At 34.5% G+C, this 13,537-nt stretch overlaps 1 protein-coding gene across 1 annotated transcript in view; it reads right to left on the reverse strand.

Moving 5' to 3' along the window:
• The window catches only part of DPP10 (dipeptidyl peptidase like 10), a 630,338-nt gene that overhangs the window by 300,650 nt on the left and 316,151 nt on the right, over positions 1 to 13,537 (reverse strand). Inside the window, exon 5 of the mRNA XM_057745327.1 lies at positions 3,324 to 3,398. Within this exon, the coding sequence (XP_057601310.1) occupies positions 3,324 to 3,398 (75 nt within the window). The remainder of the gene's footprint in view (positions 1 to 3,323; positions 3,399 to 13,537) is intronic.

Raw genomic sequence — 13,537 nt, forward strand, 5'->3', positions numbered from 1 at the left:
TCTTCTGCACAAATGTTCATGACAGCACTACTCATAAGAGCCAAAAGCTGGAAAAAACCAAATATCCTTCAATGAATAAATGGATAAAAAAATGTGGTACATACATACAATGAAATAGTATTCAACCATAAAAAAGGAAGTACTGATACATATTATAATATAGATAAACCTAAAAACATTATGCTAAGTGAAAGAAGCCAGATGAAAGGTCATATGTTGTATGATTCCATTTATGTAAAATATTCAAAAGAAAAATGAATTCATAGATAGAAATCAGATTAGTGATTATCAGAGGGTGGGTAGGGAAGAATGAAGAATGATGATTAATGAGAATAAAGTTTTCTTTGGGAATGATTAAAATGTTTTGGAACCAAATAGAGACAGTGTTTGAACAGCATCATGAATGTACTAAATGCCACTGAATTGTACACTTTAAAATAGTTAATTTTGTGTTAACTGTTGTGAATTTCAGTCCAATTAAAATTTTGCTAGATCTTTTCATTCATAAATTCCATTTATGGAAATGGATCCCATAAAAATATTAATTCAAGAAAAAAAGGGATATACTCAAAAATAGTTTCAACACATTTTTTAAGCATGGGAACATCCAAGGTCTGACAATAGGGAGAATCTGTAAATTACTGAAATCCAGACTTTGAGTTTTTTCTAGTTCAGCTCATCTGCCGTAGAATGAAGACAAAGGCAAATCATTATACAAGTCATTTGCTAATGTGCAGCTACTACTTCCTACTTGAAAGACCTTGGGTAAACGTCTAGATCTGTCTGATTCTGCATTTTCCGGCTTTTTTGAGATTGGCTTTTCTCCTCGTCAAAATCAAGGTAACATTGTCTGCCTTAAACAATGTTTAATTCATGATAATCCCTATTTCTCTACTTTTATATATAAAGGGGGATAAAAGGAATAAAACGCACCAGTATAATTTTAGTGGATGTGTTTGTGTGGTTGGATTTTGTATGATTGTTTTCTCCCGTTTTTGTTAATGGGCACTGTATGCGTACACACACACACAATGACAGACACACAGGGAAAGCACGGCATTTACTGACTCTAAAACCATCAGTGACCCCAAATTGTCATCTCAGTGTAAACCATATAGAACAGAATGGTTTCTACTAAGTTCTTTTTAATTTGGGCTCAACCAGATTTGTAGGTTTGTTTTTTCTTCACTAAATTGTCCACCTCTGGGCTAGTCTGAATTGACAGCTATACCTCAAAGATTTCACATTGCTTCCGTGAAGCCTCTTGTAATCTGCCCCACTGGAATATTTTCCTATTCACCTTTACGTATGTGACTTTCAGAATTCAATATGTGCTTCCCTCTCTAACATGATTATTTTGAATGGAATGTTTTTCTATTATTTCACATTACCACTCGTATGACGCATCATTCAATGCTGTATGTGGATAGAAGTGTTGGTGTCATATCACCTCTACCTGATTGTATGTTTCTTGAAGGAGATGGTTCAATCTTGTATGTGCATATGGGCACACACACACCCACCCTGCGGTTGTGAGATTTCATTTGCTCATCTTTTTATCTATTAAAGTAATAGCTTCCTCTCACTTCCAGAGACTATGTCATAAAGTATCTTCATTCTTTCTGAAATTAAGCAAATATTAAAATGGGGGGATATTAAGATTCGTCTATAGGTATACATTTTTGGTGTTAATTATATTTTCATATAATCCTAACATATTTTGTGAAAATATCCAAAGTTAACCTAATTCTGTACATTTTATTCCATTGTAGCTAAGCATGATCTAGCTGATATACAGTTTGAGAACTCTTTTCCTAGCTATAGATACCAAAGATTTGCTGCTATTTTTTCCCGTAAGTTTTATACATTTAAATTTTACCTTTAAATCCATAATCTGTTTTGAGATTTATATAATGTGAGGTTTAGGTCAGTGTATTTTGGGGGTTTTGGCTTGTTTACTTTGCCCATGGATGTCCAATTGCTTCAGGACCACTTGTTCAAAGTAGTATTTTTTTCCCCATTGAATTGCTTTTGTAATTCTGTCAAAAATCAGTTAGGCAGAGTTGTGTGGGTCTATTTCTGGGTTCTCTATTCTGTTTCATTGATCTATGTGTCTATCCTTCCACTAGTTCCACATAGTCTTAATTATTGTAGCTACTGAAACCTGATTTCTTTTTTATCATTTTAATATAAAAGTAATTTTAAGTTAAAACTTTAGATAAATATTATTTTAAAAACTTGGGGATACTGTAATATTTTTGTTTATAAAACTCAAGTACTTTTCCTACTATTACATGTTTTTCCAAATTTCAATGAATAGAGAGAACACAGAACAAAGACAAAGGAAAAGGGCTAAAATTTATAATAGGAAAAGATGTCTTTGGTTACAATCTCCCTGCCTTTTGTAGCATAAATTAATTATTTTAAATAAGAAATATAAACTTGTCTAAAAATATAGCACATGTTTATTACAAAAGACTAAAACCATCAAGCAGAAGGTTCTTTGAACTGTAAAATTTCACGTGCTCAAAGGCTTTCAATGCATTATATGAAGCTTCCTGCTTTAAGTCTATACATTTTTATTGTCTGCCTTAAAGCACACAAAATATTCTTGAATAATTTCCAGTCATTTATTTTCTACAGAAACTAATCTGCTGAATTGTCTTTTCAACATTTTATTTGCTTTTTAACAGTGCAAATTATATCAAAGTAAAAATACTCCACAACCATACATATTGCTTTAACTGTGCTGTAGAGCTGACATGGAATAATGAAACACTAATTGCAATCAGAACATTTTATTTGTTCAGAATTGATTCCTTGCCATGCCCCACTTTCAGAAATGTCTACAACCACAAGCCTTATGCTCAAAAATCACCAAAGCATCCACTGACCATAATGTAAATCAATGTTTTCACCAGCCCTTCCCACAATCCACACTGCAGCTCAGAGCACAGCCATTAGGAAAACCCTTAATCTACATATACACCCAACACTTAAATACATAGTAAGGCTTATCCTGGAAATGTCAAAAGCCCCCATTTTTTGGATTTGCTAAGCTCTGCCACACTCCCTTCTAAAAGAGATGGACTTAGACCAGCACAGGCACCTAGCAGATTGTTCTAGTTATTTGCTAGCTAGGTGTGGAAGAAAGGATATTGGTGCCAAAACTCTCTCTTGCAGCATTGGTTATCAGTATTCAGCTGCACCTACTGGATCTGTCAGATTTTCTCTAGTTGAGTAGATGACCAAGGAAAACTACGAACTGTCACTTGAACACATTACAACAAAAATTTTTCTTTCAAAGAAGATCACTCCTTTACCTGTTTGACATCATATGCCAGAAGAACATATCTTAAATCTGGTGAAACTGAATGTCTTGATGCTTTGAAGGTTACCTAGAAATAAAAAGAAACAATTAAAGAACTTAATGACAGAAAGATTAACATGCATTTGGATATGTAAATAAATATTTTAAAAAGTCCATTTTCCTCATAGCATTGTATAATAGCATTCTCATTCATATTATAAGTACGCACACTCAGGTACACATGTGGCATTGGAGAGGCTATATTAGACATTTCATTAAGAAAATTTTGCCGACATATCTCCCCTACATGGTATCACTTGAAGATTAAATTAATATTTTCATTATACAAACAAAAAAGCAAAACTTCATTGAACTTCTGAAGTAACCAAAATGCTTTTATATCTGCATGTTGGATTAATCAAAAGGAAAAGAAATACCAGCATTCTGTGGTGTCATGACTTTCTGTCTCTGCACTTTTATTTTTTCACAGGTTGTGTATTTATATTTTTAAAGAGACATATATTAAAGACAAAATCTCCTTAAAGGAAACTCCCAGAGTGAAACAGATTAAAACACAAATATATAATTGATTATACTCTCTATCTCTCTCTGTATATGTATGTGTCTGTGTATATACATATACACACATATATATGTATGGTATATCAATATAAACAATTACACTATATGTGTTTAATTTTGAGCTTTTAATTTTACCATAGACTAAATCCAATGTTAAAAAGACCTGAAAATAATGTGAAGGATAAATACATTGAGAGTGGGAAAATGGTTTTATTTGGGATAGAGATTACATGTAATTTCATATCCAAAGAGAAGGCAAGTAAACTGAGTTCCTCCGTCAAAAGCCTACAAAATGCAAACAAAAAAATTAAACTGTATATGGATTTTAAGCAAACTAATTTGTATGGTTTTTGCAGAGAAACATATGTATAAATAATTGTATACACCTTATGTCAAGGCAGTTTCAACAACACTGTTCTCCAAGAAAAACAGAAAAGGGTAAAATCGAGGTTTTAGTACTTAGAAATTCCCAAACACAATGCAGAGGATAAGAAACTCAGAATAACCAACATCTGGCAAAGTTTGTGTGGTATAATAAAAAATATATTTGATCTTTTACCCTGGTTTCTGGCACAGACCTTCTAAAATGCTTGGAATTTTCTGAGCAATAGAAGGGTCTTTTGTTAATTAATAACTAGCCCACTTTGACCATACCAGGTTTGTGTTAATGAGATGACTCCAGGATTTGGGGTCGGGGGAGAGTAGCAAGATAGCTTCTGAAGAAGAACCAACCACCTGATTAGAGAGATAGAACTTTGAACCCTACCTGGAGGTCAGGGAGGGTAGTGGCACTGGAGATTAAGTTCAGTCACCTGGCTGGTGATTTAATCAACCAGGCCTAGGTAACAAAAGCTACCAACTCCACCGAGACAGAGACTATATTTAGGACCCTTGTTCATTCACCCTATTTACCTCTCCATCTGGCTTTTCATTTGTATTCTTTATAATAAGCCAATCATTAGTATAGTTCTTTCTGTGTCATTCTAGCAAATTATCAAATCTGAAGGGAGATTGTGAGAACCACCAAATTTGTAACCAAGTCAGATAAAAAAGCCTGGGGTCTCAGGACTTGAGGCTGGCATCTGAAATGGGGAAGGCACAGAGTCCTTAACCTGTGGGATCTTCACTAATTCTGGGTAGTTAGTATCGAAATGAATTCAATTGCAAGTCACCCAGAGAATTGTTGTTGAAATAGCATAGTTTGTTAATTTCTGAGCCAGATATGCAAGAAAGTATTTTGCTCTGGGAGAAATTACTTGTACATGGTAACATTGATTTAGAAGAGGTGGTGCCTACATACATCCATCTATATCGTCCACTTTAGAAGAAGGTCAGAATAATCATTGGTAATAATTCACCTCAAGGAATTTGTTTTTTATTTTTTCAAACAGTCACTTCAATAATCAAGAAATTAACAACAAACAACAATCACCACTGTAGAGCTACCATTGATCTATCATCTGTCACAAGCTCTGCAAATGCTTCCAATTCTGTAGTTCTCAATAACCCTCCTCCTGATAAAGCTGTGAGGTAGGTATCCTCATCCTAATCCTTTCCTTTTCTCTCATTAGCTTATTGTACATTGAAACTTGATGGATATGAGCCTGTGCAGAATTTAGGGTGATGTAGAGAACACAAGTTCCTTTCTCACCACTGCAGTATCAGGTGTATTGTTACACAAGAGGAGGTTTATTATTATTTAAACATTGGTTAAAAGGGCAATGCCATCATTCCAGTCCTATGGGAATAAGAAAACTCCAATATTACAGTTCTTAAACTGTTGTCAAGGTCACAGAGAAGTATGCGTGAAAGAATGAAGGAAGAACTTTCATAAGCCCTATGCCTGCAGGAGGTTCTTTCTTTTCTCCCTCCCTCCCTCCCTCCCTTCTTCTCTCTCTCTCTCACTCACTTTTTTAAAGAGCTATCCTGTCTGAACTCTGAATTATTTAAAGAAAATCTCACCTCCCTTGTCCCCATCCACTCTCATGTGATGTTGCTCACACAAATTAACTTCACACGTTCACAGGTGCATCTGAGCCTCTGGTAACAACATTTTAGTATCTTTTACAGTTCCTACAATTATCCAGTCTGGCACTTTATTAATTATCACTATACTGCCTCCAGCTTATGCAGCACACAACCTGGGAAACTTTCCAAATACCTTTTCAGAGGCTCAAGCTGCTGCAACTTCTCTGAATTTAGAGAGTTGTGCACAGGTGGTGCTGCAAACAGACTTTGTGATGATACGCATATAAGAAACACATCCTTGCCGCTTAGTCAAGGGGCATGGAGAGTCTCAGGCAAACCCCTCTTAGCCTAAGCCATTAATGTTATCATCTGTTGCATCTGGGAGATTAATCCTTTCTAGCAGCCACTGGAGACCCCCTGGTCTACATTGACGCTAATTACAGACATTAATATAGTTCCAGTTGAGTCTCAACTTGATATGACCTCAAATTAGTGTTTTAGGAAGTTTATTATTGCCAATAATGCTATTATGTTACCTACATATTTAATCACTTAATTACTATTGCAATAAAAGGATGGAAAAATATTTTCTACCTGTGTTTATCAGTACTATTCAGCAATGATGCTTACTAATGCATTTTTGATCAAAGGGTATTAAAATGCATGAACTCTGCCATCTAGGAACATTCAATTAAAGACAAGTAAGGTAGGATAAACAGGAAAACAAATATGCAGGTGGTTAACTAAACAAATTAACAAGGAAGGCAGGACATTTGATCAAATTGAGAAACAAATGCATGCTTTCAGGTCAGCATGGGAAGATTTTGTAGTACCTCATTTGTATCTATCATTCAACTATACCAAAACTAACTTATTGAACACTCAAAATTAGACAAATATTATGGTAAACACTGAAGGTGCCACAAAACTGAAAAACAAAGTCACTGGAACCTTTCCCATCTCATTTTGGGCAGGATAAGACAAGCACTGTGTTTCTCCATGATAGAACAGGGGTCCAAAACCCAAATGCCTGAAAAGACTGGGTGTGTAGTAGAAGAAAGGAGCTGTCTGAGTAAACTGAGGACAAATGGAGTAGTCAGGCTGTCGAAAGGGGGCTGTAGCCCCTCAGCTTCAAAAAATCATTATCATAAGAAATTACATACAGTATTTCTAACTTTCTAATTTGTTTCAAGATAAGCTAGAAATAAAGATTTCAATTTATTATCTCATGATTCTTAAATTATAGCTTGATACTTTGAAATATATATGGATACCAGATTCTGCCTAGGGGCTGCTAGTTTGCTAAGCTTTGTAAAGCAATAATTGCCATAAGGATAAAGGAAGGGGGGAACAATGCTATGAGATTTAAAGACAAGAATGATATATTTTTAATATACTTGGTGGTAATGTAAGTGAAAAGTTCATGATCCAGTGTTTTCCAGTTAAATGAAATTATAGACTACATTATGAGAACAACTTTTTAAAATATTCCCAGAGTGGTGGGGCCAGCCCCATGGATCAGTGTTAACATTATATATGTATTATTAACAATATGAATATGGCAGTGGGAGCAAGGACACTGACAGCCAAGGCCACAGGAAAATACTACTACTTTTTATTTATATTTTTTTTGTTTGTATGTTTGATTCTTTTTGTTTTGTTTTCTTGTTTTTTTATATGCTTTTAATTTTAATTTCTTATGTACTTTTCCTTTTCCTTTTTATGCTTTTACTTTTAATATATTTTTTATTTAATTATTATTTTTTTCCTATTTCTACTATACTTTTTTGTTACATGGTTATATTTTTCCTTTTGTCTTTTTCTTCATTTTCCTTTATTTTCATTGCATTTTAAACTATATTCTATATCTTTCCATTTTCACTTTACTGCTTTGTTGATTTGTGTTTTTCCCTTTGTTTTCATCTTCTTTTGTCTTTACATTTACTTTTTTTATGATTGGTTTTGTGTGTTTGTTTTATGCTTTCACTGCCTTTTTTTAGTTTGCTTTCTGCACTTGATTTGTTTCTGGTTTTATGTATTTGTTAGTTTAGTTTTCTGTTTTTAGTGTTTAATTTTGTTTTGGGGTTTGTTTATTGGTTTTGTTGCTCTCTTCTGCTTTGTTTTTGATTTTTTTTCTTTTCTTTTTGTGAGTGTGTGGATGTAGACTTCTTTGTGTGATTTTGACTGTTTGGTTTTGCTTTTACCATTTGTCTTGGGACTTTTGTCTCTCTCTCTCTCTCTTTTTTTTTTCTTTTTTTTAAATCTTCCTACATTTCTTCCATGCTGTGTGGTTTGCAGGGTCTTGGTGCCGGATCCAGCCAGGGAATGGGCCTGAGCCTCCAAAGTAAGAAAGTCAATCTAGGACATTGGACCACCAGAAAACTCCCAGCTCCATGGAATATTAATTGGTGAAAGCTCTCCCAGAGGTCTCTGTACCAACTCTAAGACCTGGCCCCACCCAAAGTCCAGCAAGCTCCAGTGCTAGATGCCTCGTGCCAAACAACTATCAAGACAGGAACACAACCATGACCACTAGCAGACAGCCTGCCTAAAGTCACTCTAAGTTCACAGACACCTCAAGACACACCACCAGACACAGTCCTGCCCTCAAGACACACCATCGGACACAGTCCTGCCCATCAGAGGAACAAGATCCAGCTCCACTCACCAGAACACAGGTACCAGTCGCCCCCCACAAGGAGGTGTACGCAAGCCACTGGACAACCTCACCCATTGAGGACAGACAATAGAAGTAAAAGGAAATACAATCCTGTAGCCTGCAGACAGGAAACCCCAAACACAGTAAGTTAAACAAAATGAGAAGACAGAGAAATATGCAGCAGATGAAGGAGCAAGGTAAAAACCCACAAGTTTAAACAAATGAAGAGGAGATAGGCAGTCTACCTGAAAAAGAATTCAGAGTAATGACAGTAAAAATGATCCAAGATCTCAGAAATAGAATGGAATTACAAGAAATGTTTAACAAAGACCTAGAAGAACTGAAGAAAAAACAAACAGAGATGAACAACACTACAACTGAAATTAAAAATACTCTAGAAGGAATCAGTAGCAGAATAACTGAGGCAAAAAATAGGGTAAATGAGCTGGAAGATAGAATGAAGGAAATAACTGCTGCAGAGCACAATAAAGAAAAAAGAATGAAAGGAATAGAGGACAGTCTCAGATACCTCTGGGAAAACATTAAACTCACCAACATTTGAATTATAAGGGGCCCAAAAGAAGGAAAAAAAAGTGTCTGAGAAAATATTTGAAGAGATTATAGTCAAAAACTTTCCTAACATGGGAAAGGAAATAGTAAATCAAGTTCCAGGAAGCACAGAGAATCCCATAGAGGATAAACCCAAGGAGAAACACACCAAGGCACATATTAATCAACCTATCAAAAATTAAATACAAAGAAAAATATTAAAAGCAGAAAGGGAAAAAACAAATAATACAAGGGAATCCTCATAAGGTTAACAGCTGATCTTTCAGCAGAAACACTGCAGGCAAGAAGGGAGTGGCAGGATATGTTTAAAGCGATGAAAGGGAAAAACCTACAATCAAGATTGCTCTACCCAGCAAGGATCTTATTCAGATTCGAAGGAGAAATCAAAAGCTTTACACAAAAGCAAAAGCTAAGAGAATTCAGCACCACCAAATCAGCTCTACAACAAATGCTAAAGGAACTTCTCTAAGCGGGAAACAGGAGAGAAGAAAAGGACCTATAAAAACAAACTCAACATAGACGTAGAGAATAAACATATGGACACCAAGTGGGGAAAGTGGAGGGGGGGTGGGGGGAATGAATTGGGAGATTGGGATTTCCATATATACATTACTAATAAGAAAAAAAATCAAATTGTACACTTTAAATATATGCAGTTTATTGTATGTCAATTGTATCTCAATAAAAGTTCTTACAGAAAAAACAAACAAAGAAAAAAACAAACCCAAAACAATTAAGAAAATGGTAATAGGAACATACATATCAATAAATACCTTAAATGTGAATGGATTAAATGCTCCAACTGAAAGACCCAGACTGGCTGAATGGATACAAAAACAAGACCTGTATAGATGCTGTCTATAAGAGACCCACTCAACCTAGGGACACATACAGACTGAAAGTGAGGGGATGGAAAAAGATATTCCATGCAAGTGGAAATCAAAAGAAAGCTGGAGTAGCAATACTTATATCAGACAAAATAGACTATAAAATAAAGGCCATTGCAAGAGACAAGGAAAGACACTACATAATGATCAAAGGATCAATCCAAGAAGATTTAACAATTATAAATATTTATGCACCCAACACAGGAGAACCACAACACAGAAGGCAAGTGCTAACAGTCATAAAAGGAGAAATCAACAGTAACACTATAATAGTAAGGGATTTTAAAACCCTACTTATACCAAGGGACAGATCATCCAAACAGAAAATAAGTAAGAAAACACAAGTTTTAAATGACACATTAGACCAGATGGACTTAATCAATATTTATATGATGTTCCATCCAAAAGCAACAGAATACACCTTCTTTTCAAATGCACACAGAGCGTTTTCCAGCATAGATCACATCTTAGGTCACAAATCAAGCCTTGGTAAATTTAAGAAAACTGAAATCATATCAAGCATCTTTTCTGACCACAACTCTATGAGACTAGATATCAATTACAGGAAAAAAAAAAAACTGTAAAAAATACAAACACATGGAGGCTAAACAACACACTACTAAATAACCAAGAGATCACTGAAGAAATCAAAGAGCAAATCAAAAAAAAAACCTAAAGAAAAATGATAATGAAAACATGACAATCCAAAATCTATGGAATGCAGCAAAAGTGGTTCTAAGGGGGAAGTTTATAGCAATACAATCCTACCTCAAGAAACAAGAAAAATCTCAAATAAACAACCTAAACATACAGCTAAATCAATTAGAGAAAGAACAACAACAACAAAAACCCAAAGCTAGCAGAAGGAAAGAAATAGTAGAGATCAGATCAGAAATAAATGAAAAAGAAATGAAGGAAAAAATAGTAAAAATCAATAAAACTAAAAGTTGGTTCTTTGAGAAGATAAAATTGATAAACCATTAGCCAGACCCATAAGGAAAACAAGGGAGAAGACTCAAATCAACAGAATTAGAAATGAAAAAGGAGAGGTAATGACTGATGCCACAGAAATACAAAGGATCATGAGAGACTACTAGAAACAACTATATGCCAATAAAATTGACAAGGTGGAAGAAATGGACAAATTCTTAGAAAAGTACAACCTTCCATGACTGAACCAAGAAGAAATAGAAAATATGAACAGACCAATCATGAGCACTGAAATTGAAACTGTGATTAAAAATCTTCCAACAAACAAAAGCCCAGGGCCAGAGGGTTTCACAGGCGAATTCTTCCAAGCATTTAGAGAAGAGCTAACACCTATCTTTCTCAAACTCACCAAAGGAAACCATAAACAAGATGAAAAGATAACCCTCAGAATGGGAGAAAATATTTGCAAACAAAGCAGCTGACAAAGGATTAATCTCCAAAATACACAAGCAGCTCACGCAGCTCAACACCAAAAAAAACAAACAACCCAAATCCAAAAATGGGTGGAAAACCTAAACAGACATTTCTCCAAAGAAGACATACAGATGGCCAAGAGGCACATGAAAAGATGCTCAACATCACTAATTGTTAGAGAAATGCAAATCAAAACCACAATGAGGTATCACCTCACACTGGTCAGAATGGCCATCATCAAAAAATCTAGAAGCAGTAAGTGCTGGAGAGGGTGTGGAGAAAAGGGAACTCTCCTGCACTGTTGATGGGAATGTAAATTGGTACAGCCACTATGAAAAACAGTATGGAGGTTCCTTAAAAAACTAAAAATGGAACTACCACATGACCCAGCAATCCCAGTACTGGACATATACCCTGAGAAAAACCATAATTCAAAGAGATACATGTACCACAATGTTCTTTGCAGCACTATTTACAATAGCCAGGACATGGAAGCAACCTAAATGTCCATTAACAGATGAATGGATAAAGAAGATATGGCATATATATACAATGGAATATTACTCAGCCATAAAAAGGAATGAAATTGAGTTATTTGTAGTGAGGTGGATGGACCTAGAGTGAAGTAAGTCAGAAAGAGAAAAACAAATACCATATGCTAACCATATGGAATATAAAAAATGGTACTGATGAACATAGTGGCAGAGCAGGAATAAAGATTGGTATCTCTATTTACAAAAAAAAAAAAAAATACTGGTCTAAGAACTTGAGTTGGAGAATCCACCAAGACTTACAGTGTAGGTGGGTATATTTTCAACACATATAGAATGATGAAAACAAGAAGGTAAGTCCTTGAGGACCCTATGATCTTTTTTTCCTGCTGTCTCCACCTTACCCAACCAAAATGCCTACACACACACACACACACACACTCACACACCCCATGTGTTTAATTTATTTAGATATAACTTCCCTCATTACCTAATCTAATTTTTAGTTTCTTGATACTTGACAAAAGTATTTAGGAAAGTCATCTTTTATTCTAGAAAAATAAAATATTAATTTTTTCAAATATGTGATTAAGTGTATATTATGAATAAGCTTCTTTAACAATGCAGTCTATAAATAATCACGAAATGAGCATAAGGAAAAGTTTAAAAAAACCAGCTAACCTTAATTGGACAGCAGGAGGGAAATGTTTACTATACAGTTGAAAAAAAGGAAAAGAAGATCAAGAGAAAGCAGAAAAGAAGGCAAGCCAAATTGCAATCTATTATGTGATACCAAAGATAGACTCTCTTTCTTTGCCTGACTTCAAATGGAAGGAACAAAGATGAGGCAAATAGTTTTTTGGGTTTTTTTATCTTGCAGCTCTAAATAAAGCCATGATTGTTTGTTATAGCCATAACTGTGTATATGCAAAGATTTTAAAAATCAGACCTTTTATTGTATTTTTTTCATGTTTTCTTTTCTTAGCTACCCAATTACTTAGTATAGTGCTTGAATTATATTTCTTTGTGATAAATACCTAGGATATCCATGTATAAACATAATAGATGGTCTCTCTTTTCTTTTTCTTGGCACCATGCATTTCATTGATACTGGAATATTTTATTTAAAAATAGTGCAGAAAACGCCATGGTACAGGTAGGTAGTTTTTAAAGCCGTTGAATCAGTACTTCCCCATATAGAATGCCCCACATATATCTTTATTGTTCAATAAATGTGAACAGCCAAATTAATATTCTATTGATTTGGATCATGGTCCACACACTAAAACATTTAAAAAACAATTTTTATTTTAATGGAAGGTGAAAACTAATGGTCTCTGAATTTTAATAATAACTTAAAAAAACACAGGGTCAACAAGGTGACTTTGAGAAGAATGTCAGTATTCCTCCACTCAAAAATACAACAAATTAGGAAAGCTTATGCTAGAGAAAGAAGTAAAGGGATATTGTAAATTGCATATTTATGCAAATTATTCCTTTGCAGTTCACTTGTGCTAATCTGATTCTTCAAATTGTTTTAATGTTTTCTAATCACATTTCAAACATATTTTTCTCTTAAATGGTGCTATTATATTCACATAAAGAATGTAATGCACTAAATGTAGTGCACTAAAGAATACACCATATAGAAAGAAATTAAAAGTTA

Source organism: Hippopotamus amphibius, chromosome 8 (assembly GCF_030028045.1).
Source record: "Hippopotamus amphibius kiboko isolate mHipAmp2 chromosome 8, mHipAmp2.hap2, whole genome shotgun sequence".
NCBI lineage: Eukaryota > Metazoa > Chordata > Mammalia > Artiodactyla > Hippopotamidae > Hippopotamus > Hippopotamus amphibius.